General features: G+C 35.1%; 5 protein-coding genes across 5 annotated transcripts; 3 read left to right on the top strand and 2 right to left on the bottom strand.

The window, feature by feature from the left end:
• Positions 1–1,349: 1,349 nt before the first annotated feature.
• LOC123211208 (50S ribosomal protein L25) lies at positions 1,350–3,741 on the top strand. Its single transcript, XM_044629791.1, has 3 exons — positions 1,350–1,858; positions 1,955–2,084; positions 3,270–3,741. Exons 1-3 carry the CDS (start codon positions 1,436–1,438, stop codon positions 3,485–3,487), a joined length of 771 nt encoding a protein of 256 aa, XP_044485726.1. The 5' UTR covers positions 1,350–1,435; the 3' UTR covers positions 3,488–3,741.
• A 144-nt stretch (positions 3,742–3,885) lies between these two features.
• Positions 3,886–6,485, top strand: LOC123211206 (glycosyl hydrolase 5 family protein-like). Its single transcript, XM_044629789.1, has 3 exons — positions 3,886–5,113; positions 5,204–5,804; positions 5,879–6,485. The coding sequence occupies exons 1-3, from the start codon at positions 4,502–4,504 to the stop codon at positions 6,304–6,306; spliced, it is 1,641 nt and encodes a 546-aa protein (XP_044485724.1). The 5' UTR covers positions 3,886–4,501; the 3' UTR covers positions 6,307–6,485.
• A 4,484-nt stretch (positions 6,486–10,969) lies between these two features.
• On the top strand, positions 10,970–13,025 carry LOC123211305 (probable membrane-associated kinase regulator 2). The gene is made up of 2 exons (XM_044629932.1): positions 10,970–12,579; positions 12,669–13,025. Exons 1-2 carry the CDS (start codon positions 11,295–11,297, stop codon positions 12,761–12,763), a joined length of 1,380 nt encoding a protein of 459 aa, XP_044485867.1. The 5' UTR covers positions 10,970–11,294; the 3' UTR covers positions 12,764–13,025.
• A 3,750-nt stretch (positions 13,026–16,775) lies between these two features.
• Positions 16,776–17,661, bottom strand: LOC123211306 (late embryogenesis abundant protein At1g64065). Its single transcript, XM_044629933.1, has one exon. The coding sequence runs from the start codon at positions 17,482–17,484 to the stop codon at positions 16,840–16,842; it is 645 nt and encodes a 214-aa protein (XP_044485868.1). The 5' UTR covers positions 17,485–17,661; the 3' UTR covers positions 16,776–16,839.
• Positions 17,662–18,911: 1,250 nt separating this feature from the next.
• LOC123211304 (respiratory burst oxidase homolog protein A-like) lies at positions 18,912–26,503 on the bottom strand. The gene is made up of 14 exons (XM_044629931.1): positions 25,610–26,503; positions 25,373–25,532; positions 25,253–25,301; positions 24,680–24,793; positions 23,257–23,679; positions 21,781–22,167; positions 21,597–21,692; positions 21,238–21,353; positions 20,650–20,817; positions 20,410–20,569; positions 20,079–20,273; positions 19,856–19,984; positions 19,685–19,763; positions 18,912–19,599 (listed from the first exon to the last, which is right to left on the bottom strand). The coding sequence occupies exons 1-14, from the start codon at positions 26,211–26,213 to the stop codon at positions 19,490–19,492; spliced, it is 2,790 nt and encodes a 929-aa protein (XP_044485866.1). The 5' UTR covers positions 26,214–26,503; the 3' UTR covers positions 18,912–19,489.
• Positions 26,504–27,986: the final 1,483 nt, after the last annotated feature.

A 27,986-nucleotide genomic window follows, 5' to 3' on the forward strand; every position in this document is an offset into this window, starting at 1 on the left:
GTATTCAATAAGCTAAAGAGAGAAGAAAAGCAGAAGATAGCTAATGGTAAATAGCAATAGAAGATGCAATATACTAGTGATCTTCTTTCTAATATTTACAGGCAAAAATCCAAAAATTAATGGTTTATCTGTGCTGTATCTGTCTGTGTAGTCAATTAATCAAGTGCGCTGTATGCATCACTTTGACATAGCTCTCAGTGTTGATAAGTAGATCCACAGAAAGCTGAAAAACAAATCCAGCTGAGCGAGGAGTCACAGCATCATCAAAAATGACACAGACCAAAATGGTGGTTTAAATCTGCTGATCCCTGTAGTCTTTATTTGGAAATTGTTGTTTTACCGTGGTAATCCAAATTTTGTGAGGGGTTTATCCGAATTCAGGAAGATGTGGATTTTTAAGAAGATCTGTGGTGGTAGTGGAGATATTTCATATACATATAGAAGGAAATCCTTTTTCAAAACATTCTTGGATTCAGCTTGATAAATGAAGGCTGCTTTTTTATTTTGGAATTCATTAGTTGTCCACCTAAATTTATTCTGACTGCACATTTCAAAAGCATGACAGCATTAACTTATTTGAACATTTCCCATTCAATTCCGTGGACAAGATAATATCAAATACACAGACCATGACAGGGTGCAATCTTTTTTACCCAAAACAGTAATGTAATTCAGAAACACATAATTTGAATATCTCTATGCTTTCTATGCCTGTATCAATATGCAATTATTATGGTTCATCCAAATACGAGCTAGGTCTAGAAAAGTCAACATTATCCAATAATTTACTGATGAATGTATTTACTACAAAATTGTTATCAAACTTATGCAAGATCCTTAAACCAAACAAACTCTTATTAACAGACTGATAAGCAGAAACGGTAGACAGAGACAAATTATTAACAGATTGATAAAAGCAAGCATTGAAGTAAAAACTAATAAACAAATATAAGCTTGGTGTGGTTGTTACCTCGTTTGATGGAGAAGAAAAGCCATACGAGAGCCTGGAGGTAATATGAAATCTTTTCAGGCGACTTCTTCGGTTTTTGCTTCAACTTCAACTATTAGTGCAAGGGGAGGAAACAATGGAGTCGATTAAAATTCATGCAATGTATTTTCTCTTGACCAATTTGTCCATATAAAAGGCTTGTAATTTACGCAGAGTTTGCCCGGGAGGGTAGGGTAATTGAGTCAATGGCATTACTGTATGAGTCAGAGCAGCCAGCATATTTAAAAGAATATGCGCTGGCTCGGGACACTGGGCTGGGCCTGTAAATGTAAGTAGCCCGTGGGTGTTTGGAAACAAGGATAAGAATATCGGTACAAACAAACAACCCCTAAAACCCTCAGTTTTTGCAGCGTCCAGTAAACCTCACACACTCAACACAAGACCTCCAAAAACCTCTCTTAACCCTCTCGCTTATACAACGAAACGATGTTGATCCGTCGCTCTGCACTCACCAAAACCCTAAACCTCCACCGCCGCTTCTTTTCTCAGGCGGCCGCCGCTGCCGTAATCCACGACGACCCAGTAGCTCCACTTACGTATCTCGACGGGTTTCCTAGACCCGACCCGAAATACGCCGAAACCATACTCGCAATACCTCGCGCTGTCTCCGGCTCCAAAATCTCGGCCAAAGAGAGGAAGGCGGGTCGAGTGCCCAGCATCGTTTTTGAACAAGAGGACGGTCAACACGGAGGTAATAAACGGCTCATTTCGGTTCGGACTAATCAAATCAGAAAGCTGGTTACACAGCTGGGCCGGTCTTTTTTTCTGTCCAGATTATTTGATCTTGAAATTCGCCCTGAGTTTGAGTCCGATGATATCGTTGAGAAAGTCCGGGTCTTACCTAGAAAGGTGTGGTTCCTTGGATTTTTTTTTTATTGCTTTTAGCATTTTATTAAGTGATATCTTAATGGTTTCCTTTTCGTTAATGTTGTTAAAATGTTTCAGATACATTTACACGCGGGCACGGATGCGCCGCTTAATGTGACATTTCTAAGGGCACCTTCGAATGCTTTACTGAAGATCGATGTTCCACTTGCTTACAGAGGAGATGATGTGTCTCCGGGGCTAAGAAAGGGTAAACTTTATTAATTTAATTTATTTTTGATTGCGTTCGAAGCACAACTGATGTGGGTTATTAGAACTATAATGAGTTCGAGAATAGAATAGGGTAGGGGACGTTTATCATTGGCTACAGTGTAGAACATGTGGCTTTAGTTTCAATTTTAAAGAGTAGTTTTTTAATATAGTTTCTTCCATTATTGTATTGGGTTTAATTTTGTAGTGATTGATCTTGTATGTTCATTGCACATTTCTGGTACTTTCAGTTTTATACATGAAGATATGTTTTCGTATGACTGCAAGACTTCAATTCAATGGAAAACCAACTTAGAGAAAACGAATTTGTACTTGCATTTGAATTTAATTTTACTTGCTTGCAATTCATTTTGTTGAAGTTTTAACCCAAAATCAGTTGAATCTTGAGGAAGTTTAAGCAAGTTGCAAGTTGATTAAAAAGGTTAATCATGGATATATATTTGGTTTGATTTGTAAACTTGTCTTCTTATATAAGCATCTGAGAATAGATTTATGCTATGAAAAGTGTAATCATCATTCACTAAAAGCATGGTGTATACCATCTATTTTTGTGTCCTCAATGTCCTTTTTCAGAGAAATGTAAGATCTTCTTAGTAGGAATTTCTCCTGTACTAGTCTACTTTCAGTGTTCAGCCTATTCCATTTCTTCTGGACCTCGAACATTTAACTACAAAGATATTTTTCTTCCTTTGCGAAAAGTGTGCAAAATGTGGTTTTTATTAGAACCTTTAGAAGCCTGGTGTGGTATTGGGAATGTCCATGTGAAATTAGAACTTTGTGGAATTGGAACTTTAGAACTGTTTTTCAAACGTTCAAGTTACTAAACTTTGTATACATACTAAGCAAGTTAACCAATGTTGAATTTAGGCACCAAGACAAGGAAGAGTTGTAAATTAAAGATAGTTACTTCGTTAGGACCTTAAATGTTGACAAGTTTTACTGACTTTAGCAAGTATGTTGTTATATCTAACAGTGTTATTGTCTCCTTAGGAGATTGGGTTGCTAGTCTTCTTGCCTGCTGCTGCATCATAACATTTATTCAAGCTATTACAAAATTGCAAATCCTCGATTTAGTTTTCTAGACTTAAAATGCATTTTATATATGTTTGTTTTGTATGATCTGTGGAGTATTAAGTGTTATTTGTTGTTTTCATAAACATCACAGGGGCTTACTTGAATATCATCAAGAGGACTGTAAAGTTCCTTTGCCCAGCAGACATCATCCCTCCTTATATTGATGTGGATCTGAGTGAGTTGGATGTGGAACAGAAATTGGTCATGGGGGATCTTAAGGTTCATCCAGCATTAAAACCATTGCAGCCAATGGACCACCCCGTTTGTAAGATAATGGGAGTCAGGGTTTCTGATCAGAGGAAAAAGTAGATAACCATTAGTTCAGAATTTTGAGCCTACAATTAAAATTTAGTCCCGGTTTCAATAGGACAATGTCACAATGGCAAGTGAAGATATGTGTTTCCATTTGTTCATTAGATGGTCATAATTATGTAATACCAGTCGAGGACAGATCAAGAATCTGGATTAACTCTTATCTCCCTTTTGAGTGAGATTTTGATGGAAGCAAGCAGATATTGATTGAGAATTTTTCACTTAATAATACAGTTGGTGATTCCTTATTATTGCCTTTAGCCTTTCCACCTTACTCGAACAATAGGATATCTTGTTAACCCCTTTGAATGCTTGTTTGAAAAAAAAATGGAAAGTTGTCATTCCTACAATGATTCTCATATCTAGGTTTACCGATTTGAGTTATCCTAGACAAAAGATTGCCGGAATATGAGATTCCCATATTCCATAATTGATGTAGTAGTGGAAATATGACAGAACTTAAATCCCATCTTAAATGACAGCTTTGTAATAGTACCCCTTTAAATAAAAGGGATTTAACCCATTCAAAGCGATGTGAGAGAGGCATTAATTTCATCATTACTTTGCTTCAACAATGAAGAAATCAGGTTAAGATGTTGGGTTCATATATTTAATAAGCAGAATGTTTCGTGTGCCATAAAGGTAATTAAAGCTCTTCTTCTTCTTCCTGAAGCACTCTTGAATTTCTATCTATTCATGTCTTCAGCATCATCCAGTAATAAAGATATATTGATTGACTTTTTCATATTTCATACTGCATTATCTTGCCTGCACTTAAATAGCATACTAACCAGTAAGGCAATATTTAATTGTAACTTTGGTAATTACACCACAAGATCTAGTTGTACAAATACCAAATATGAAAAGAAACTCAAGATTATATTATTAAACCTTGCTAAAATCTACCTATAAATAATGACACAGAAGATAAAGATAAAGAGACTGTAATGATAAAATTCCTTTGTGAGTGATTTTGTTGTCCAAGTCCTATAAATACTTGTTCAAGTTCCAATGATGCAGCAAAGTCCACCAATGGAGAATATGGTATTGAAAACTTTACCAGCAGTCTTCATTTTGTCACTTGTTTACTTTGCAACACTTTCTTCTTCGTATCCTCTTTCGACAAATGGCAGATGGATTATTGATGACCAAACCGGGCAACGTGTGAAGTTATCATGTGTCAACTGGGCATCACATTTGGAAACCATGATGGCCGAGGGCCTTGACAAGCAGCCACTCAGAAATGTCGTTTCACAGATTGTTCAAAACAAGTTCAACTGTGTCCGACTTACGTGGCCAACCTTCATGTTCACTCGTCCAGATTTTGGTTCACGTGCTGTCACTAACTCTTTTGATTCTTTGAATTTGACGGACGCCAAGGCTGGCTTCGCCAAGAACAATCCTGATCTCTTGAACATGAATGTAATTCAAGTCTATGATGCGGTGGTTGATGAACTCGGTGCACAAGGCGTCATGGTTTTGCTTGATAACCATGTTAGTCTGCCCAAATGGTGCTGCAATAATGACGATGGAAATGGCTTCTTTGGAGACACCTATTTTAATCCTGATGAATGGATGTATGGCTTACTTATGGTCGCTATGCATTTTAGGGATAAAAAACAGGTATATATCTTTATAATCTTCCAAAGTGATCTTTTCATTTATAGTTTTTGTTCATGTAGAAAAGTTACGATGAAATATTATTTTGTGAAGGTGGTGGCTATCAGCACAAGAAATGAACCGCATGGTCCGCGACAAAATGAATATGTTTGGCGGTTATACATCAGTATGGGAGTAACAATTATTCACGGGGCAAATCCGAATGTTCTTGTGCCAGTTGGAGGACTAAATTACGCCAGAGATCTCGGCTTCTTGAAAGATAGGACTTTGTTTTCGATCAATTTAGATAACAAGTTGGTTTACGAGGCGCATTGGTATGCATGGAGTGAAGGCGGCGCTGATGCCTGGGAGGCGCAGCCATTGAATAGAGTTTGTGCTCAAAGTAGACAATATATGATGGACCATTTAGCTTTTCTCACTGAGGGTGACAACCCAGTTCCTCTCTTTCTGGGTGAATTCGGCATTAACCAACAGGATGTAAGTGTCTCTGAACGGCGGTACTTGTCTTGCGTTATGGCTTTCTTGGCTGAGAGAGACTTTGATTGGGGGTTGTGGGCTTTCCATGGAGGCTATTATACCAGAGAAGGTCAAATGGGGATGGAGGAAACCTATGGACTGCTTAATGGCAATTTTGACCAGCTCAGGAATCCTACATTTATGGAAAACCTGCACTTTCTGCAAGGAAAGATTCAAGGTAAAGACAAACAATAATAATATAAACCATTCTAAATTCTCATGCAATTGATTTTAACTCATTGTTTCTTGCAGATCCATTTTCAAGTCAGTCAAACTCCTATGTAATGTTCCATCCATTCACTGGCTATCCTGTTCATGTAAATGAAAAATCTGAGTTCTATGTTAGCAGTAATATCAACCTCTGGAGCAGATGGGGTCATGATGGCAATGGAACTCCACTCAGGCTGCTGGGCACTGCTCTGTGCCTCACAGTTGTGGGTGATGGACTTGAACTGGTTCTCTCAACTGACTGCTCCTCCCAACAGACTCTATGGTCAGAAGTTTCACAATCCAGCCTTCAATTAGCAGCTAAAGATGTAAATGGTAACTTGTTATGCTTGGACAAGTCTCCTGATTCTTCTCATATTATTGCTACAAAGTGTATTTGTATAGAAGATGATTCTAGCTGCCTGGATGATCCACAAAGCCAATGGTTTAAGCTTATTAGGACAAGTAATTAGGAATTCACATTTTTCCACTTCTATAATATAAGTTAAACTATTGATATGATCGTTATTAATTAGTGATATGATTTTTTTTTTCTCACTTTAAATCACAGGCGGCCCCAAGAAATGTTTGTATTTGTAGAATTTCTACAGTGATATATTCAATTCATGTAATCACTTATTTGCCCTTCTTATTTCTTTGTTTTGAGTTATGCAAAACATTGGGCTAATTGGGCTGGGATATGGCTTGAAAAGTGTCAATTGGGTCCATATCATCTTAAAATTCTTCTTGGGTAGGCTGTCTTGCTATGTTTATTAATATTATATGATGCACCTCATATATAATATACGATATGGTAGATATGAAAATTAATATATACATTAAAATATGTCAAAAATTAATATGATATAATTAATATATTATTTGATATGTATCTTATAATATGATATACATTATCAATATAGATTAATACATCTTTATAGGAAAAAGTGATGATGTGGTAAAATATAACCGAATTTACATCCCATCTTAAAATAAATGGCATCTTTGTGATAGTACCTTTTTAAATAAATGGGACTTAACCCATTCAAAGTGATATAAGAGAGGCATTAATTTCATCATAACTCTGCTTCAACAATGAAGAAATCAGGTTAAGATGTTGGGTTCATATATTTATTAAGCAGAATGTGTCATGTGGCATACAAGTAACTAAAAGCTCTTCTTCTTCTTCTTCTTCTTCCTGAAGCACTCTTAAATTTCTATCTATTCATGTCTTCAGCTTCTTCCAGTAATGAAGATATACTGATTGTCTTCCCATATACTTTTCATATTTCAAATTGCATTATCTTGCTTGCCTGCCCCAAATATAGCTTATTGAACAGAAAGGTAACATTTATTTAATTTTGGTAATTACCCTACAGTAGATTCTGACAATTTACTATTATGATTTCTTTTCAAGTAAAAATTATACATTTTGTCACTTGTTTACTTTGCAACACTTTCTTCATCATTTCATTTATTATAAAAGTATTTTTATCCTAAAAAATAAAGATTAGTAGTAATTAAAATTAATATTATTTTAATAAAATTTTAAATATTATAAAATGATAATTAAAATATTTTTTTATTACTATTGTTATCAAAATATTTTTATTATATAATAAATTAGATAAGATAATATTATTAATGAAAGGTAGGTTAATAATTTTTTTACCAAAAATCCCAAAATGATATATCCAATTTATATAAGCACGTATTTGCCATTATTGTCCCTTTGCTCCGAGTAACGCAAAGCATTAGGCTAATTAGGCTGGGATATGGCTTGAAAAAATATTATATCATATTATATGATATAATTTTTTAAAAATAAAATATTAAAAAAATCTAATTAATATATAATCATTTTAAAAATATTACAAATATTATAAGAAATTTAAGATTTTTTATATACACTCTTATTATATTATTTTTTTAAAATATATCGATATCATTTAATACATATTGTATTTTATGATATATTCATTGTATCGTATTAATTTGATATATTTCATGATACGTATAATTTTTTATTGTATTTTATTATATTAAATGATATATATCATATATTATAAGATATTAATAATTATACTCCGTAACTATTCAAAACCAGTTCTTTGTAAACGTTTGGTTAAAGAGTCAAGGTATGCAGGAACTATAAACAACTGAGTTTGAGCAAACGTGTAGCTTTGTGTCGAATGGCCTACTGTGCTGGTACTTTGAAACCCGAAAAAGAAATTACATATAATTCTACCATAACATAAAGCACAAAGTAGCAACAAAATTATGCAGCCGGACCTCGAAAATTATAGCGGCTCAAAGCCATAAAGAGGATGGGGGACACTGATTGTTGTCGACAATAAATAAAAGAAGAAAAAAGAAAGATTAATGGGCCAACCTTTATCCTAAAAATAAAGCAAATCCCACAAATAATACAAAACTAGTGATTACAATATTGATAATTTTTTCATATGAGTTTTTATTTAAGACAAAAATCATATTCTTTTCAGGACACTCTTGTTATTTAATGTCCACCATGTATCAACTGTGGGGCAGATTTCAAGACTTGGAAAATTCTCTATCTATAAACAAGACAAACAGTTGGATGAGATTTGAAGATCTCATTTTAAGAACTAAAGTTGGCGTTTGTATACAGAGAATCCAAGGTTAAGTTTAGCTCCCTATCTGCAGACCGACGACTCAACAAGAGTGATAGCTCATACCACCTTCGCCCTCCGTGTTTTGATTTTTACAAATCCGGCGACCATTCCAAGAACGTCATTGTTCGGTCTTCCCATCACCTTCCTCTTTGAAGATTTTTCAATGTGAAAACCACTAAAAACCCAATTAAAATGGTTGGTGATTTATGCAAAGTTGCATAAATATATGCAAGGTCACATGGATTTGAGTTTAACTATCACATAGATCAGTGTGACATCGCACAAATCACTAACCATTTCAGTCTATTTTTCGATGGTTTCTATGTTGGGAAACCACCAAAGAGGAAGCTAGTGTCGACCTTCCTGAAGTAATCATCGGATTTGTAAAAATCAAATCCTAAAAAAAAAATACAAGTTTTCAATTTTTTAGATAGAAAAAAATTATTAATTTTTTAAATTAAAGAGAGAAGATAGCTTTAATTTTATTTATTTTAACATTAATGATAAAATAACGGTTTTATTTATATAATTAACTGAAAAATTTAATGAAAGTTGAATTGATGATTTTTCTAATCTTGACGTACAAATATTAACGTCATAACTATGAACATAAGCTTCTGAACGGCAAACTAAAACACATTAAAAAATTATTTTGTGTCTAATTTTTTACTAGTACTTATTTTACACCTTAACTTATAACTATAAATTACGTATATTAATTGGCTACTTAGATTGACCCAGTTCATTGGAATATGTAAAGGGCAGGTGAATTGTAATGTAATTTTTAATGTCAGTTGCATGGTGAACTCCAAATTGCAGCAGGCTTAAGTTGGGAATGGGAAGCTAGTAATAAAAGTCTTTGACTTACTTTTTGAAAGAATGCTACACTTTAGAAAAGTTTCAAAGCAAAGCATGCATATAGACCTGCCCTGCCCACTTTTACTTTTAATAAATCAAGATTTCATATATTTTATATATGCAAATCCTGCAATTGTTGGGTAAAGTTAAAGTTTTTGCCTGAAAAACCTTCAAGCTCTCATGCATGTATCTATCATATTTTGAAAAAAATAAAGAAGATTGCTTCTGAATCTCTACATACATTGTCAAATAATGGTGCTCTTTGGATTTGGATCTGCAGGCAGCCTTCTTCATTTTTTTTTTTCAAATTGATTGGCTCTATTATTGTACCGCTGCTGGGGTCTTTTCCTGGGGAAGGACATCATTGAAACCAGGCCCTTTGCATCAAACCTTTGCACTAGCATTTTACCAATTCATGGGAGTCTTCTCACTTATATGTAGAGTTAGACATAAAGTTAGATTCAAATCTAACCGAGCTCAAATATGGATTGGTTTGAATTCAACTTAAATAATAAATTATCAGTTTAAGTTTATATTCGTTCAAATTGATCTTATTAAAGAACGTTAATAGTGGGATAAATAGTATGTTAAAGAGAAATTCAGACTAAACTATTGAAATATAACTCTAACTCAAATTCAATTTGAATTAAATTGAATACTAATTTCTCGGTTCGAGTTCCATCCCTAGTGGTAACTAGCTGGAGTGTACTGATGGTTGGAACCATTGAAGAAGAAGATGATTATTCAGGTGTTGAAAGGTCAATTTTCCGGGACCCATGCATAAACTTGTGGGAAGTTTGATCATGAAGTTTGTCCAGTCCAGTGCACTCATCAGACGGTTGCTATCAATTAAATCTCACTCAAGAACCAAGAAAATCTTTTTGATTTGGAGCAATACAAAGCAAGTACATATACGCATTAACTTCACATTTCCAAAACGAAACACGGAACCAGTCATTATCTTTCAAGTGTGGACCGTTTCTCCGTTTTGGTTAGACATTTCAACTGCAACTCTTCAATTTCAAGTCAAAACTTTATGAAATCAGGAACTAAAACTAGTTACAGGTCCCCCACTACACGTGCCTACTGTCAATATATTAACCAAAAATTTTAAACTACCATTTTAACAGTAGTTAAATTTTTTTTTTTAAAACCCGTATTTGTAAAATCTTAGACAAATCCCATGTCCAAAATCACGTGAGGATATTGGTATGTAAGAACATCCACATCCTTTGGAGATGATAACCAAAACTAGTTAAATGTTTTAGTCAGAATGTCTAAAGCAGATGATAAGATTAAGACAACACTGTTTAAATAATTTATGATCATAATTAAGGATATCTTAAAACTGAAAATATCTTGATTTAAATTAATATCCAATTTAATTTAAATTAAATTAAAATAAAAATTTTAATTTGATAATTTAACTCTAATTAAATATAAATTTTCTTTTATTCATATTATACATCTTATTATTAATATTATTTATTATATTTAATACTATTTACTTTATTTATTTTTTATTTTTATATGTACATACATATATATAAAAATTACAGTGGTAGGCGTTCAGTATAGTGTACACATAGTACTTGCCCAGTTGTTATTGGTGTGTCGTCAGTGTGAAATTTATATCTGACTTACAGACTGCTCTCACATGACTGACCTGCAACTCCGTATTCAAAACCAGACAAATTAAAAGCGATGCCTGGAGGTTCAACTTTCCATCCTTCTCTGTAAGTAGGTTTACCTGATTGCCCTTGTGGTCTCTGGAGCTGACTCCTGTCTGTCACCCATTCTCAGGACTAGTATCAGGCTGCTGCACTCTCCATTAAGCTAAGGTCCTCCATAACCCACTTACTTTTCCTTTTACCCTCTCTAAAAAGCAACTATCAGACCCCTATACTTTTCTCACTTTCTCACTCTTTGTTATTCTGGCTCTCCCAACCATGGAAGCTTTCAGCTTACTCAAGTACTGGAGAGGTGGTGGCGATGGTGGTACTGGCGCTTCTACTGCTGCTGCTGCTGCTTCTGTTAGTGGCGGTGTTGCCGGTGCCGGTGATGGTGACGGTGACGGTGACGGTGATGGTGCTGGTGCTAATTTAGGCACTACCGCCGCCACTGTAGTCACGGCCGTTACTCATCAGTCTGCAGAGACGGATGACGACGACGACGACGACGATGATGGCCCCTTTTTTGACTTGGAGTTCGCGGTTCAAGACGAAGCTGAAGAAGAAGAAGAGGAGGAGGAGGAGGTGGATAATGATGATAAAAATGATGAAGAGAACCAAAACGACGATGCTGACTCTGAAGAGGAAGACGTGAATGAGTTCAAATTCACGATTTCCTCAAACTCTAGTGGCGACGGCGGCAGCAACAACAACGAACCTGCGGATCCAAACCTTACACTCTCTCCATCTGAAGATTTGTTCTTTAAAGGTAGACTCGTGCCCATTGAGCCTTCTTCACTCGTGTTCAACTCAAACGAGCCCAATTCCAGGCCACAATTCCCAGTCTCTCTGCTGAAATCCGCCACCAAATTTCGAGTCTTTATGTTGGGCTTCAAGAAATCGAAACAACAAAATAATGTTTCTGAGAAAACAGAAGCAAATAACGGATCTGTTCCCAAACAGCAACAGAAGCAAGAAACAGAAAAAGAAAAACAGAGCAAGTTTTTCACAGTGAAGTTCAAAGTTGAGGAAGTTCCTATTGTGTCTATGTTCACCAGAGACAACAGCAGTTCAAGGAAGTCACAGAACCCATTGAATCTCGAATATTCAGCAACCTCTGACGAGAAAAAATTTTCCAAGGATGTCATGCAGAAATACTTGAAAAAGGTTAAGCCTCTTTACATTCGCGTCTCTAAACGTTACGGGGAGAAATTGAAGTTCTCGGGTCAGTTAAACTTAGGGGGCACAATGACCAACAAACCCGTTCAGTCACCACCGTCAACGGCCGGTCAAAAGTCAAACCCTGTGAAAGCAACTGCAGAGAATAGAGAGACTGAGACGGAGGCCAGTGAAAATCAGGTCAAGAGTCAAAAGCAGGCAAATATTCCGGAAAGGCTGAGAGTTGTGTGTAAGCATTTGGCGAAAAGCCGATCGGCTTCGTCTGCCGTAGCTGCAGCGCCAGCCGCGCCTGTTGTTTCCAGGAGAGACGATTCACTGCTGCAACAACAGGATGGAATTCAAAGCGCCATTTTACACTGCAAAAGATCCTTCAATGCCTCCAGAGGTAATTAACTAAAAACCCAGTTCCATATTATTTCAAAAATGCTCTTTTTTTTTCTGAAATTAAACTTAGATTATGCATTTTGTTCCCAGATTCAGAGTCTTCTCTGTTACCGAGATCTGTAAGTGACCCGTCTCATCAAAAATCAGCCATTGAAGGAAAAGAAGAGAGCTTTGCGGGCTGCTAAACCCAAAAAGCGGGAAAATCGGTTCCAAGTTGATATCAATATCTCCCTTTGACGTCGTTATCAGTAGTGTTGTAGCGTATCTTGTTCTCTGTAAATTTATCTAGTTATAAATTTTCATTTTATTTTTGCAATGGACAAGTTCTAGGTAGGGTAAGTAAAATAGTAGTTTGGAGATGTTTAGTGATGACGACTGGTGAGTATATGAAAGCTCATGTATCTTTCTTTCTCTGAAAGTGAAGCAAGAATCAGATCTTTCTATCTATCTTTCCTCATCAACATAGTGATTTGATTCATGTTTGTTCATATAATAAGAGTTTAAGAGGATAGATTGGATTCTTATTTATGGGTAGTCGAGCTGGTTCCGGATTAATCAGTGTCTTTAATGGCCAGCGAAGATGGGAAAGCGGAGACCAGAACAGTGAAAAAAGAACTAAAAAAATTTATCTTTTGTTAAAGTAATAAAGAGAGCAATGCTCAAGATGGGGTGTGAGTCAGAGAGGAGAGCACTCGCTGCCGGAGCCTGAACTTGGACTTAAGGCGCATTTGTTCTAGTTTGATTGTCAGGTTTAGTCGAGCATGAGTTCGAAAAATCTAAAAGTTTTTGTATTATCAAGTTTGAATCTAGAAATATTCAATTCGCTAAGTACATGGGTATAAAAGATTGATCAAATTTGAACCCAATTTAACCCAAATCTACTCTTCCCAGTGAGTTAATATTATTTATACGTTTAGGCTGCATGCATGTATATATGAATGAAAGATAGATGGTCATATCATGTCTTCGGGAATGGGGAGGAGTTATTGATGTTGATGAGAACATATGGCGTTGCCAGCCAATTTAACAAGTAACGTCGGAGATTCAATCTGTCCCTTTGTGGCAGCGCTTGGGGCCTACAAAACCGCTGCTATTCTGCTACGTTGCTTATGGATGGCATGGCCTTTTGTCGTTTCACTGTCAATTTTAAAATGAGGGTTTCTTTCTTAAATTACTTCGATTATGCTATGCTCCATTCCGTTGTTCCGTTTTTCCTTTTATCCTAATCGGTGTATCCGGGTCAAGTCCATTTGGGTTTAATTTAATGTTTAGCTTTAATGAGATCAGTTCCAATTTATCCTTATCCCGCTTATATCCCAAATTCTAATCAAACAAGTTAAAAAAAAAAGTACATCTTAATGTTACTTCACATAGTTGGTAAATTTAGACATTGACTATTAGTCGGGTTTTGACATGAATATTATATATAATTTACCTTTGACCTTAAAATTCTTGCTCTTGAAGCATTTCATTTAATCTGTGATTATTCTGGCACTCCAGAGCGCCCATAGTCATAATTTTGTTTCTTCTTGTTCTTTCTTAACGCATGTGACTGCATATTTTAAACCTGTTTAACATTTCAAGCCACAAGCTTCATACATTTTCCTCCTGCAAATAATTAATCTCCTCTGTTCTAACCTACTACCATTATCATTCATTTTCAATTTTTCCTTTTAAGCAATGACATAGACCCAAGATTTCGAACGGGAATATCTTTGAACTGAATCTCAATTTTCAGTCGAGCCATCATTGCTCGAGTTCAATTGAAGTTAGAATTCATAATAATTTGGTTTAACTAGAATAATAGTGTCACAGGATGAGAGAAGTCATCAAAAAAATAATAATAATAATCATTAAAGTGTTAATCTTAAATCTGATGGGTTAATTATTTTTTAACTTAAATTCAGTTCATTCAAATTAAACAATACAGTAAACACGAATTGGTCTAAATAGAATCTACTACTCCTAGTCAGGGAGAATGTCCCTAGCCCTGTTTTAGGAGTTAATATGGGGTAGCTCTTTATCAAAGAAATATGAAATACGGAAGCCGAATTTGGCCTAAAAAACTTGGCAATAAAAGCCGACCAGCAAGACAATTTTGTCACAAAGTGTTTTGCCTACTGTCAACCATTCGTGTGAAAGCAACCCTGTTGACAACGTCAAAATGCATATAAAATGGGCTCATCTCACCGACTGACTCACAAGGAAAGCGGTCAAAAGTGGAAATTTAAAAAAGTTTTCACACAATCCTAGCTAAATTGCTCTTAAATGATTGTCACAATTATTCTACACTTGCTTTCTGGCTAAATAAATGTACTGGGTCGATTTCTTTTTCTTTTTATTCAGTCTGTACTGAATTTCATTTACCACCCATAACTACACACTATATGTCGGTGTGGATATACAAAGACCCAAAAAAAAAAAAAAATTTACTTTTTAACATGATTTAGTCATAAATATTAAATACAATGTTATTATCTGAACAAAATAAATCAGAAATTGTATTCCAAATTGAATGCTCGAAGTGTCTCCCTCTTAATTTTTTAGCGATAGCAATATATAATAATAGATGGTTAAGTTTTATAATATGTAAAAGTATGTAGTATGATGAGTGTCATCAATGATCCCCGTCATGGAAAGAAAATCATTGCAGTTTGATTATGATTACTAAAATTGAGTAAAAATGTAATTTATCAAAGTAATATTATGTGTATAAATAATAATATATTAAAAATTAAAAATAAAATAATATTTAATTATATAATGACATATCGTTATTTATACATAAAATAGTATTCTTAGTTTTATTGAATTTATTATGAGCATCAGCTATGAGTGTCAAAGCCGAAGGTTTTCTTAAAGGCATACCCATGTTTTTCATTACTATGGAGTAGCTGAGGAGACAATGAGTCACTCCTCACCGCCATATCGTTACCTTTACAAATGGGCATTGAAGGTGAATCTGTGAGTTACACTTTCTTCTACAAATTATGTTCAAACTCTTTCTTCAGATGTATGGGCAACCTTATTTTATCATTTCCCTATTATACTTATGGCCCATAAGAAGTATGGGCCTAGAGATCCTGAAATATCCAATAACATAGCCCAATGGGCTTGCTTGGTCCAATAAGATGAGCAAGCACCTACGCAACCTCTAAAAGAACACTATAGCTTTCCAGTTAACTTTGCCGCCTTTTTATCTTTTTCCAGCATTTGTTATGAATAACTAATGGATTTCTGACTTAGAACGGAATAAAGTAGAGAATCTTAAAAAAGGCTAACAGGATGGACCAGTCATACTCTATCACATACAGCGTGTACCCATTTTCCCTTAGGGAAGCCTTGTTTGATGCCTTTTTTGTCACCAATTAGAATTATGCATTATGAAATTTTGTACAAGATAGATTACAATAATAATTATCAAAATCGTGAAATAATTATGTTATTATTGTATTAATTATCGATAAAAATTGAGACAAATGAGACATATAAAAGTCATTAATGTAATTTGATTCATTGTTCAGAAGCTTATATCAATATTTCTCTCATTTATCTTTGGGAGAGTGTTTCGACCTAGTATTTGTAAAATAAATGCCCTAAAAGATATTTAACGGTCTATAAATCTCTAGCGAGAGATTTGTGCCTCTTTTCTGTTTTTTCCTCTAGATCCTCTTTTCCTCTACATAGATAAAGAAACAGAGTTTCAGTTGTATTCATATTCTAAAAGCTACCACAATGTCTTCGGCCCCAAGTCTTTTACCAGCAATCACTGGACGGAAGATAGCTTATTTCTTAGTGGAGAAGTCACTTTAGCCGCGTTAATGTCTATCTGTCAATAATGCAGAGAAATTATCTATCAATCTTTATCATTTCTCTTCCTCAATTAATATTGGTTTAGGACAGTAAAAATTGGTTAATGAATCTTAAAATTCATTACAATAAGTTGTGCATCAGAAAATATGTGGGTATGACTGCGGTGTTGTTTCTTATAGCTTGTGCTTTCAGGATTTGTCACTGGCGAGAAAAAATTGAAATTCCCTCGGAAAAATATCTTATGATTGTTCAAGAGATGCATTGTTTTGTGGATTCTTTCGTCTATTTCCGGAAGACCAATTGCTAATCATAACCTATTGGAGGTAGTTCATATAAATTCGAGTAAGGATGAGTGCCCCCGCATAACATTCAATAACACCTGTATCAGGAAAATGGAAAAAATCTCTCTTTTCAAAATGGAGAACACGAGGCAGAAAAAAAAATATATTTAGTTGCAGACTAAATCCTGTACAGAGTGGCTTGTCAAGTTTACAGTCATGTAACAATTCATCTCCGGGCTCTTCTTCTTCTCCACGAATTTGAACAAGTTGACTCTCCCATGCAATTTCGCATAGCTGCTCAGCCTTACCATCCCAGAATTTATATCACTTGTCAAATTTGTTTTTTCATTCAGCGCCCCATATGATTTCACTTGAACTCTAATCTTCATCGTCTTCGTCTCCCGAGCTCTCACCAGGCCCTCCGGTATCTTCATCTCACCAACTTTAAAAATATCGTACCAGAAGTTCCCGGAGCCGTTCTGGAATTTGAAGGAACCAAAGTTGTTATTCTTCATCGTCAACTCAGCGACCAGCGTTGCGTTAAACGAGGGCGACGATGCGTTCCTGCCATGACTTAGATGGTTCACCGTGACTGATTTTATTTCAATTCGTGGAGTCTTGGCATGCAAGAAGATTGATGCCAAAATCAAAGCACTTGCAACCAGCAAGACGATTAGGAGAAGAAAATATACAATACACTTACTGCTCTTCTCTTTGCGGGAAGGTTTCCCTGGTTTTATCGGTGCATACTCTTCATCTCCTCTGTAGGGTGCCGCTGACACGATTTGATCGTTTTCTTCTTTCATGGTCATGAATAATTTTTTCCAGGATTTGAGGTGTTTAAGAATCCGGAAAGTCTCAGGAGTTTTCAGCTGCTATTATAAAAGAGTTTGAGCGTTATGGTTTATATATATATTGAGGAAAGTAGGGAGGAATGAGGAAGACATAACGAAGGAAACGTGTTGGTGGATGGGTGAGTCAGCGCCAGCCAATTTGATTTGTGTGAAAGGGTCATATTCCCTTTTGAGTTTGGACTTTGGAATTGCCATGGCAGCATTTTATTATTAATTTATCTTCACAGAATGCCATGGAAGAGTTAGAATTTGAATTTTTTATATTGATATTGGTTTTTATATCACAAGGGAAATGAAGAACCGGCAAATTTTACTCAGTCAAAATTAGAAAATTTTTCCTTTTTACACAAATTAATTTGTAAGTGCTTTATGTCTGTATGCCACTGGGTGACTTGCAATACACCAGTATCTTCAGTGTACGCACCATCACTGGTGGATTCGAATTGGGATGGTTGATCCCTCGGTTTGAACTCTCATGCTGTAATTTGTGCCATTCATCGGAGCTCACCTCATCAAAATTTTTTCCTTTTTAACAATTCTAACAACCCAAATCCCACCTTGAACTTATTATGTTAAATTCAAATCAAATTTGAATATTATTTTAAATTCAATTTGATTTGAATCTACCCTATCTGTCACTAAACAAAAGGTTGAAGAGTGTGTGTATATATAAATATATATAAAAAAGATTGACATGGATTGACACGGAAGTTTTAAAGTTTCGAAGGAAAGTCTTACCGACTATAACAAAACGAATGATTATCATCACTGACTGAGACTGGGGGAGAGTCGTGAAGAAGAAAAATGTATTGATTGAGCCCATTGAAGAAAAACAAATAACACGAAAGTACCGGCACTTGCGACCAATCATACAAGCTTACTTCAAAATCGGACATGGAACTTTTTATGGTGCTGGCCAATCGTATGATTTGGCTTGGCTAATAATGCACACACATTGCTGAAGAACATCACGTAGCTGGACTTTGTTCTGGGTTAAAGCAATATATGCATATAAAGAAGTGGGCACCAAATAGTGCCTTCTGCTCGTATTTGTTACTTGTTTCCATACAAACAAACGATTGAGTACGGACTGAGTAATATATACATGTTATTATATAGTTTGGGGATTCTAAATTAATAATAAAATTAATAATTTAAGTATTCAATTATATAATAATATATAAGTTTATTTGTATTTTTTAATACCTATAACGGCGCTCAATTCTAGCTTAATTCAGATGTAATGGTCAGCTCAAATGCACACATATTTTGAATAAGGTATCACGGATTTAATCTAAGGCCAAATCAACATGCACTCCTTTCAATTACCACTCGAAGATTTCAAATTAAATTATTCCCCAGCAGCCCATATGTTTGATAACAACTTATGAAATAATGACAGATGCAACATATATTATATATAACAGAATGAGCCCATCTACTTTCCAATGTTAAGTTTACAAGATTAAAAAATTTACAAGAATAAAAAAAGTATGAGCAAACTAATATAATATAATCTTTCATTGGCAGTCTAAAAGAGTCCACATAAGTGCCTTCCTAGTTCTCTCCACTTCAGTAAAAATTATAAAGTTAAAGAGACAGAGCTATTCCAGATTCCCAATCTCACCTAGAGAGTCCACAAAGCCTTCTTTGGTCTCTCCCCATTTCAAATTGTCTTCTTCTTTAGTCTCTTCCCAAGCCACTTCACCAACCAGAACATTTTTTCAGCTTCCGTTTGGACTCGTCACAATAACTACTAGTAATATATACAGTTTCCTTTCCTCTATGTCCTACAAGACTGTACATTGCTAGCTAACTTCTGGATTTCTTGTTCAACTTATTCAAAAATTTCATATTTGGCAGTTCTGTGAAGGCTTGTTTTTTGGTGATAGAAATGGGTTTGAGAGGTGAGGCGGATTTTAATAGAAGGTAAACCAAAAAACCTGCAGGCTCCAGAATTATCTTAGAAATGCTCCTTGTGGAATTCAAACTTGGTGGAACCCTTCTGATTGAAATCATAGCAAAGTTTGCTGATTTCCTTTGCCAAGACTGGTGCCCCACAGTAGAAAACTCCTGCTCCAGAAAAGTAAAACCAAATGAGATTGGAATAGAAAAAGAGGTTATTGTTCATTTTCAAAGCTGATGGAGATACGCTTACCGATTCTTGCATTACAATGCTTGGAACTTAATTTAGACAGAACCTTTTTCCAATTAGGCCTTGCAAAATGGGTTCGCACCTAAGGATAGAAATATGGAAACTGTTAGAATCTACCTAGTTTGAACCATCTGAGTTGTACCTGAATGTTTTAGGCAAGTGTCAAGGTCTTACTCTGGTCCCAGAAACAATGTCAACTCCATTCTTGGCATGGTTAAGAGCTTGGACCATGGTGATCAGAGCTGATCGAGCATCACCTTCCTCATACACACTGGTCAAGTAGTTATGCATCTCGATGACACGCTGAAGTCCACGGTAATCAATTTCAAGTCAACCAACTACTAATTAGCATTTAAAAGAAACTGTGTGAAGTAATTAGAAAGCATATTTTTTGTACCCTCTGATCAAGCTCTGCAATTTCATTCATGACTCCTTTGAACCAATCAAATGAACCTTGCTCCCTTGTTACCCAATAGAAGTATGCATTAGTGGTCTTCAGAGGCTTCTTCCGTTTTGGAGAAATCCCATTGTGCTTAGAATCACTGCCGCCAACACTCGTGTCTGATGTCCTACTTAGGTCTGAAGCCAAATCCTGAAGAAAAGCAGTCAGAAAATGAGAAATGCTTCCGTTTAAAGGCATTATAAGAACTATGACACATCAAGAAACTTTAAGATGTAAAAGAAAACGAGTAGTAGCTTTTAGTCAGCGTAAAAGCATAAATACTTACCTCTTGTTCCTCATGTTTGACAATGTTATTAAGCAAATCTTTTAGAATGCTGATGAATGGTGTTGCTCCAATCCCAAGACCAACTAGTAAGAGAACATCATAATTCCGATAGTCTTGCGCCGGGGCACCATATGGCCCGTCTATTAAGAGCTTTGGCAAACTGATACCACATGAAATGACTCTAAATAAACAGATTAACAACTTAAACGTAGCAACTAAAGCCATATGTTTACAGAATACCTTTTCTTTGTTGATTCATCAGCCCTCAGAAGCCCACTTTTCCCAGCTACCGGAGGCTCACATGCCTCAGAGAATACCCTTTTAAGTTCTTGAGTCCAGTCTCCCAACTGTCGGATGTGAACACTAAGGTAGTCGTCACCAGGAGCAGAGGTGATTGAAAATGGATGCCTGACATTCAAAATAAAACAGTTACTATCAAAAATATATATATATATACCAATATGCATGCCAGCCTAAACAATCAACTTCCATTTACAAAATTCAATTATTAAATAAATAAATATTGACCAAAACTTGAATCCCAAGAAGTTCAAATCTATAGAGCTTATAAAATTCTTCCTCTTTTTCTCCTAGAAAGCCATCAGCCCATGAAAGCGGATTATGGATTTCTAACACCATATTTTTTTAATCCAGAAAGAGATTTATAAATTGGAGAGGCTTGCAGAGTATTGTTGCAGGCACATTTGATGAACTTCTCCGGTTTTCCTCACTCAACCTCGCCCGCGATTGATTTCATACAAGCAGTAGGTACAGCTCTATGCAATTCTCGAAATCAAGATGTAATTCAAGAAATTTACAGGTGCCTACCATTCGAAAGGAGACACAGCAGGGCACTGAACAAACATGTATTGTCCACTCTTGTACCGAAACTGTGGAGGCTTAGACATTTGCAGTGTGAGAACATTCCCGGGATATATGGCAACCTAAGCATTTTTCAATTAAAGAAAAAAAGAGAAAAAAACAATGTCAAGAGAAGAAACTTAATTAGGATTTATAGCAAATAGATTAACTTCTAGCAGACATAGTAGGCACAAAAGTTCATAGTTCGATGCTCATAAGCACATTATATGCCTAATTATTCAATTTTTTTTTAATCACTTTTTAAAATTTGCATCATTAAATATTTAATTATTAGACGGCATATTCAACTAATATTGTATGCTGACCTTTAGAAGCCGAACAGTAGAGAGGCCAGAACGAAAAAATCTCAGAGTTCTTTCTCCTGCATATAGAAAAACGGGAACGGCAAGATACATCCATGTCTGCATACAAGAACTCAAATGTCAGACATCATAATGCTTATAGTTCTGGAGATAATAGAACTCAGTTAGAGTAGATTCATTTGTATACCGTTTTTTTGTACCATCTATGAACCAGGTAAAGGAAAAATCCGTGAATGATGAATAAGATGTATACAATCACGAACAGATGGTGTGAATACCAGAAAGCATTGAAACCCGTGAGTCTGTCAAAGGGCTTGGGTAGCTTAACTTGGTTCCGCCTGAACCAGTGAGTTGCTAGGGTAAATGCAATGACCATGCATATCACCATCAGGATTCCAGTGACGCCCTCCGGCCCTTTAACCAGGTCCCAGTATGTGGGTTTATGTTTGGTGAAGTCATGGATTAAGAAGTGATCGTATTCTTTTTCAGTAGAATGTATAAGCCTCGGAAAATCACATGCAAGGTGGTTACCAGCATGGAGAAGCACACCAACTACAATTGCGGCGGCAATCGTCTGCAGATATTAATAAGAAAGGTAAGGAATCAGTTAATAAGATATTCACATAGATTATAACTGTAAACAGTCTCCCCTAGTAAGCAATTTTAATTATGTCAAATCATGGGGTTACCACAAAGGCTGAATTCACACCAAACCAGTTTGGTTTAAATTGAAATTCAGTTCTATTCAATTCAAACCTCGGTGATTGTGTGTAGACATAAGAGCATCCACGACTAAAACACAAAAAAATGTTAGGTCGATCATCACTTTTGGGTGAATTTTTTTGTTGGATCAGCTTTCTATAAAGCACATCAGATCACTTTTCGGTGCATTTTGATAACACCAGCATAAAAACGTTTATGGTAAGGGCAAACTCTTCCAGAGTGCACATACAAACAAATGATTTGCGGGCCACTCCATTTTCAATAAAGATATGTGAATTTCTATCAAATTAATATTAATTTGAGTATTTACAAAGCTAACACACGATGACACTATAATTAGTATTTAAATTGATAATTTTTATAAAGACCCATAATATTACTTTTTAATTTACAATCTTAAATTAAAAAAGTAAAAAAAGACACATGATGCTATTTCTATTATGAGTCGGATTACTTTTAGGTCGATTTTGAGTTTGTTATTACTCGATTTGATTGACTTGCAAGTTGGCAGCATGATAGAATAAAGTATTTATAATTTTCTTAAAAATTTAAAATCTTATTTATACACCTACAATTTTACTCAATATTAAATATAAAATATAAGTAATAAATATATAAATTATAAAATTTAATTATAATTTTTTTTGTTAAAATCGAATAAATTATTTTTATTTTAAATTCAAAGTATGTATTTCTCTAGTTGGTTAAACTCAAATTCCAAGTTTTACCAAAATATAATTGAGTTAATGTGGAATCAAATGATAATTAACACAATTTGATTCAATTCGGATTGCGGCCATGGAACAAATGTGGACCTATTCTTTTTTCATTGTGGCGACCGAGATCAATCATAGTTTTGACTTTCATCAGAATATTTATTGTATGGGACCCCAACTCTTAAGGCGCAAACGTATAAAACAAGCAAGAATGAATGACTGACCTTATGAAAGTTGATGTTGTCGTCGAAAGGCACGAAGAAGCCCAACTTGGTGGACCTTAGCCTGGTAATGGTATTTCTACAAACAGGCAGAAGAATGATAGCCATATTGAACTTCAATGTCTCAGCAGCACCTTTTGCAGTAAGAAGACAATAACCCATGACCTGAAATGCATCTTTATCTCTGTATTCAAAAAACTTCCATGTAAATAAACCCATCATGATCAAAATCCACAATGTCAACACCCAAACCCTCCTCCAATTCTCTTGCAAATAATACAGCAACGCTGTGCTTATCCTCCTGATTCGGCTTTTCTTTCTTAAACCTTGCAGGTTTTGACTCAGGGCTTGGCTGGTGTAGCTCAGTGCTTGACTGTAGTTGAGATACGTGTCTTTTTGTAACAGAAGCGTCTCTAGTTGCCATAGCTGCATACATATCATTGCCATCAGCAAAATCAAAAGGGAAAATTATAGAAATTAACAGAGACTGTAGAAGATAATGCAAAAGCGACAAGGGGATCTAGAATTGTCGATCATGTCAACCTATTTACATTATGATTGCACGCGTGATCATGTGGTGAGTATGGAGAGAACGCGTATTGGTGAGAACCTACTAACAGAAACTCACATGGGAAATCGTCATGACTCTGGACTCCCACTTCAAACAGTCATTAATAAATTGCAGTAGGTTTAGACCTCAGTGGCAAATACATGAATACGAATAAGATTCCTTTGGTAAAACTCGTACTTTCAAACAGATAACCATGCAGATTACTGTACTACATCACCATACCTAACTGATATTTTTATTCCTTAATTTTGTGAGGCAACTGATGAAGCTGATTGAGACATAAGAAGGCATATTGACTAAGTAGTAAGAGAATGAAAGAGAAGGACAAAAAAGATGAATAAATAAACTGTTCAACCACCAAAATTCTTATTTCAATACCAATGTTTTCATACCAAATAGGATACTGACCTGGTTAAATAGTCACTTTGGATCTTGACCAAACTAGTAATAGATTAAACAAGCAACTAAATAGAATCATAGTATGGTAATATGTGATCTCCAAATCCCAAAAATTGGAAATTTCTACATCTTTCTATTTCTAAAACAATCCTAACTATAGTTGGACATTATTTTGATGAAGGGGTACAATTCAAATAAGTAAATCTATCTCTTTATTTATGAATAAAAGGTGCTATATGTATATAATATAATTTATTAGTATTATTGTGTTATTATTTTATTAATAATGTGCACCAATGATGAATACTATTTTAGGTACTTTTAATTATGTGTTAATAACTCTCACATAATTATTTATACTTAATTGATACTCATTATTATGTGTTAACACAAAGTTTTACTCTTTTATTAAACTATATAAAAAAATAATGTTGGTGGAAGTATCACTGTACCAACCTCAATGTATCCAAGTCTTTCAGGATCCAGTTCTTCCATAATCAAGGCTGCATATTCCTCTGCTTGCTCCTTCAATCTTGACAACTTATTTGCAGAAGCACTTAGCATAATAATCTATCAGAATATCATTAAAAACAATTATGAGATAATTTACATAATAACCACTTCTTAATACAAAACAGGAAAAGACCAAAAAACCCCCACCTAACCCACTGAAAAACTTTCAATAAACGATCAAAATTACCATCATTATTAAAATGGCCAAATGGGTACGCCATGACCATCTGTCCAAAATTTCAAAGTCTTGAAGATCTTGAAAAGTGAATATCCATGTACTAGAAACGATAAGATGGGTTAATAAAACTAGTGACATTTTATATTGGAGTTGTTAATTGTTTGTATTAGAATTCCATGAAGTTTAAGGTCACCGAATCCTGGCCTAACGTTGATTATTAAAACCAGAAAATGACAACCTGGAGGCTGTTTCAATGGAGCCACTCACGTATACATATTTTAATGGCCAATTCATGCAGAGTCACAAATTATTAGTATAATATAATATAAATAATTTACCTCTTTTACTTCTTCTTCAGTAATTCTACCATCCTCGTTCTTGTCCACCCTGAAACGTAAGACGGATTAATAAATGAAATAAAGTTTAAAAAGGGTAATTATGTTATTAATTATTCATACATGTCGAAGAAGATCTGGAGCCGGGAATCGAAACTTTCGTCTGTAATTTGTGACCAGTACTCGTAAAGTTCGTCTTTGCTGATCTTTTCGACTTTTAACCGTCTTCTTCTACTCAGAGCATCAAAAAGCTCCAACGCGAACTCTTTTGAATCTCTCATTCCTGTAAAATTGAAGATGAAAAATGTTGATAAAGTTTAAATGTGAAGAAGAAAAAGTTTAAACTCGAAGAACAAGAACCTATGCATTGTGCGAAATCGGCACGATAGAGGAAGCCTTCTTTGGAGAGCTTATCGAAATTGTTTTGAACTTCATTCCAGGCATCGACGCCATTGGTTTTACTGTTACTTATAAATCTCAGACCACGAAGCGCTTTTTGTGCACCGGACCGAGTCCGATCCAACTGAGCTCGTTGTTTTCTCAAAGCACGAGCCGCCAAAGCCGAGTCGAATCCACTTCCGGCAGCGCCATTCTGAGCCGACGAAGAAGTCGAAGCCGACAGCCCACGGGACCCGTGTCCATGGCTCCATGAGAACTTCCTCAACTCATGCGAAAACTGTTTCGCTTTAGCCACGGCTTCCGCTTTTAACTCCTGAGAAAACTGTCTCAGGCTATTCGACGAAGTTCGTTTTACCGTCGGCGATCCGTGTCCGTCCTCGATGTTAATGCCTTTCGCCGCCGGCTCCACGCTTCTGAGTACAATTGTGTCATCATCCTGAAGATCAATCGTGACTTCAACATACTCCTCAGCCGAGTCCGACTCAGTGCCAGGTGAACTCATAACGAGTTTGTCAGGGACGGTGTCAGAGGCCCAACGGCGTTGGTGCCTAGCGTGGCCTTTCATTTGATAAGATAAGAAGAGAAAGGAAAGTAAACTTTACAGGTTATAATAATAAAAAATTAATGGCGATATTGTACGTAGTCGACCATTTCATTTGTGGGTTTGGTTTAGTTTATAGAGGATTATGCGAGGGAGACAGTGAAAGCTTTATAATAGAGAAATCAAAGAACGCGGTCGGGAGGAACCTTGGAGAAAAGACACGTATGCGATCATGGTGAAAGGCTTTTTACAGAGAGAAAGAAAGAAAAAGAAAAAGCGGGAAAAAGACAAAAGTTTTGCATACAGAGAATCAATGGCCCCAAAACCAATGCTGGATTTTGAAAGAGAGACGGAGACTTATAGGCCTGCTTAGAGAATGGTGGAATCTTGGATTGGTATGATTAGACGTGAGCTGTTTGATCCCGGGTTCAAATTTGGATTGAAAGGCTTAAGTTAGAGTAAAGTAATTCATTGATTTTCAATCAATCTTCAAATTTCAATTAAGAGGAAAAAGTGCAGAACTATAATTTACTGATTTTAGATTAGGAAGAGTGTGGGACTGTCAATGATTGGAAGGAATTGTCCAACTCGATTGTCTTAAAGGATTTTTTTAAATAAAAAAATAAGTTTTCATTTAAGTTGATTAATCTCGAATTGATTTCAAAAAATTATGTTCGAGCTCAACTTCCAACAAAGGGTGCATTGAGCGAAGCAAAACTGAATATTGATTCGATCAAACTTAAACTTGATTACCCTAAGAAAAGTTTAAACTCATCGAATTGATGAGATTTTAGTGTAAGCTCGAACTTAAGATAAGTATGAGTTAGTTGAACTCAGCTTAAAAAATAATAACCCACTAATTTTTAAGATATTAATTTTAACTCATGACTTATATATTTATAATTACATTGATATATTTAAAATATAAAAATAGGATTTTAAAGGTGTACTCAAACTTCAGTGGGAACTTACAAATTCTTCAAATTGATCACTCTCAGGCTCAATTTGAAAATCAACCTTAAACTACTTGAATTTAGCTCAAAAATTAAACTCAATTTGTTTAAACTCAGGGTTGACTCAATATTAGTAGAACTGAACTTGACTCTAGTTATACCCTTACTTCTAACTAGAGTTAGATTTAAGTCTAACCGAACTTGAGTATAACTCGAATTGAGTGAAATCAAGTTCAAGTTTAAGTTTGAATTCGTCTTAAAGGTGTTCAAACTTGAATTTGAGCTTGAATGGAACTTTAAGTTGACTCAATACTAAAACGATATAGTTTTAATATATATTCATCAAAATGATATTATTTTAATTAATTGATATAAAATTTTTTAAACTTATGAACTTGATAAACTGAATACTTATAAAATTCATATTTGAATTCATTTAAACTAAATTCATTTCAAATTTGTTCAAACTAAATTTGATTTTAAATTTAAATAAATTTGATTCAAATATAATCTTACTTCTAACAGTGTTGGAGAGGGTGATTCACTAAAGTAGAGCATGGGACTGTCGATGATTGGCAGGAATCATACGAGTCAACTGTCTCCTCTAGAAAAAAACATTTCCACGTCTTGAAAAAAACTTAATAGTGGGGTTAGGGTTGAATTCGAACCGAGCTTATTCAAGCTAGAGTTTGGCTCAAACGAGCCAGCCCTAAATGAGCTCGAGTTTAAGTTGTTCGTCAAACTCCAAATTAAAAATTTTGATCAATATATATTAAAACAACGTCATTTTAATAATAAGTTAGTTAAAATTTGAGCTCGAACTAAGTTAGAACTCTAAATAAGT

The sequence above is a fragment of the Mangifera indica genome, chromosome 3 (assembly GCF_011075055.1).
Source record: "Mangifera indica cultivar Alphonso chromosome 3, CATAS_Mindica_2.1, whole genome shotgun sequence".
Classification (NCBI taxonomy): Eukaryota; Viridiplantae; Streptophyta; class Magnoliopsida; order Sapindales; family Anacardiaceae; genus Mangifera; species Mangifera indica.

What these genes read in the sequence shown, in the direction of transcription:
- LOC123211208 (XM_044629791.1), top strand. Translation starts at nt 1,436, where the DNA reads ATGTTGATCCGTCGCTCTGCACTCACCAAAACCCTAAACCTCCACCGC. An exon ending in TCCGGGTCTTACCTAGAAAG is followed by an intron (nt 1,859 to 1,954) that starts GTGTGGTTCCTT and finishes AAAATGTTTCAG; the next exon opens with ATACATTTACACGCGGGCAC. An exon ending in GTCTCCGGGGCTAAGAAAGG is followed by an intron (nt 2,085 to 3,269) that starts GTAAACTTTATT and finishes TAAACATCACAG; the next exon opens with GGGCTTACTTGAATATCATC.
- LOC123211304 (XM_044629931.1), bottom strand. Translation starts at nt 26,213, where the DNA reads ATGAAAGGCCACGCTAGGCACCAACGCCGTTGGGCCTCTGACACCGTC. An exon ending in CGATTTCGCACAATGCATAG is followed by an intron (nt 25,533 to 25,609) that starts GTTCTTGTTCTT and finishes TCAATTTTACAG; the next exon opens with GAATGAGAGATTCAAAAGAG. An exon ending in TTGCAGAGCTTGATCAGAGG is followed by an intron (nt 19,985 to 20,078) that starts GTACAAAAAATA and finishes CGTGGACTTCAG; the next exon opens with CGTGTCATCGAGATGCATAA.
- LOC123211206 (XM_044629789.1), top strand. Translation starts at nt 4,502, where the DNA reads ATGATGCAGCAAAGTCCACCAATGGAGAATATGGTATTGAAAACTTTA. An exon ending in ATTTTAGGGATAAAAAACAG is followed by an intron (nt 5,114 to 5,203) that starts GTATATATCTTT and finishes TATTTTGTGAAG; the next exon opens with GTGGTGGCTATCAGCACAAG. An exon ending in TCTGCAAGGAAAGATTCAAG is followed by an intron (nt 5,805 to 5,878) that starts GTAAAGACAAAC and finishes TGTTTCTTGCAG; the next exon opens with ATCCATTTTCAAGTCAGTCA.
- LOC123211305 (XM_044629932.1), top strand. Translation starts at nt 11,295, where the DNA reads ATGGAAGCTTTCAGCTTACTCAAGTACTGGAGAGGTGGTGGCGATGGT. An exon ending in ATCCTTCAATGCCTCCAGAG is followed by an intron (nt 12,580 to 12,668) that starts GTAATTAACTAA and finishes TTTTGTTCCCAG; the next exon opens with ATTCAGAGTCTTCTCTGTTA.
- LOC123211306 (XM_044629933.1), bottom strand. Translation starts at nt 17,484, where the DNA reads ATGACCATGAAAGAAGAAAACGATCAAATCGTGTCAGCGGCACCCTAC.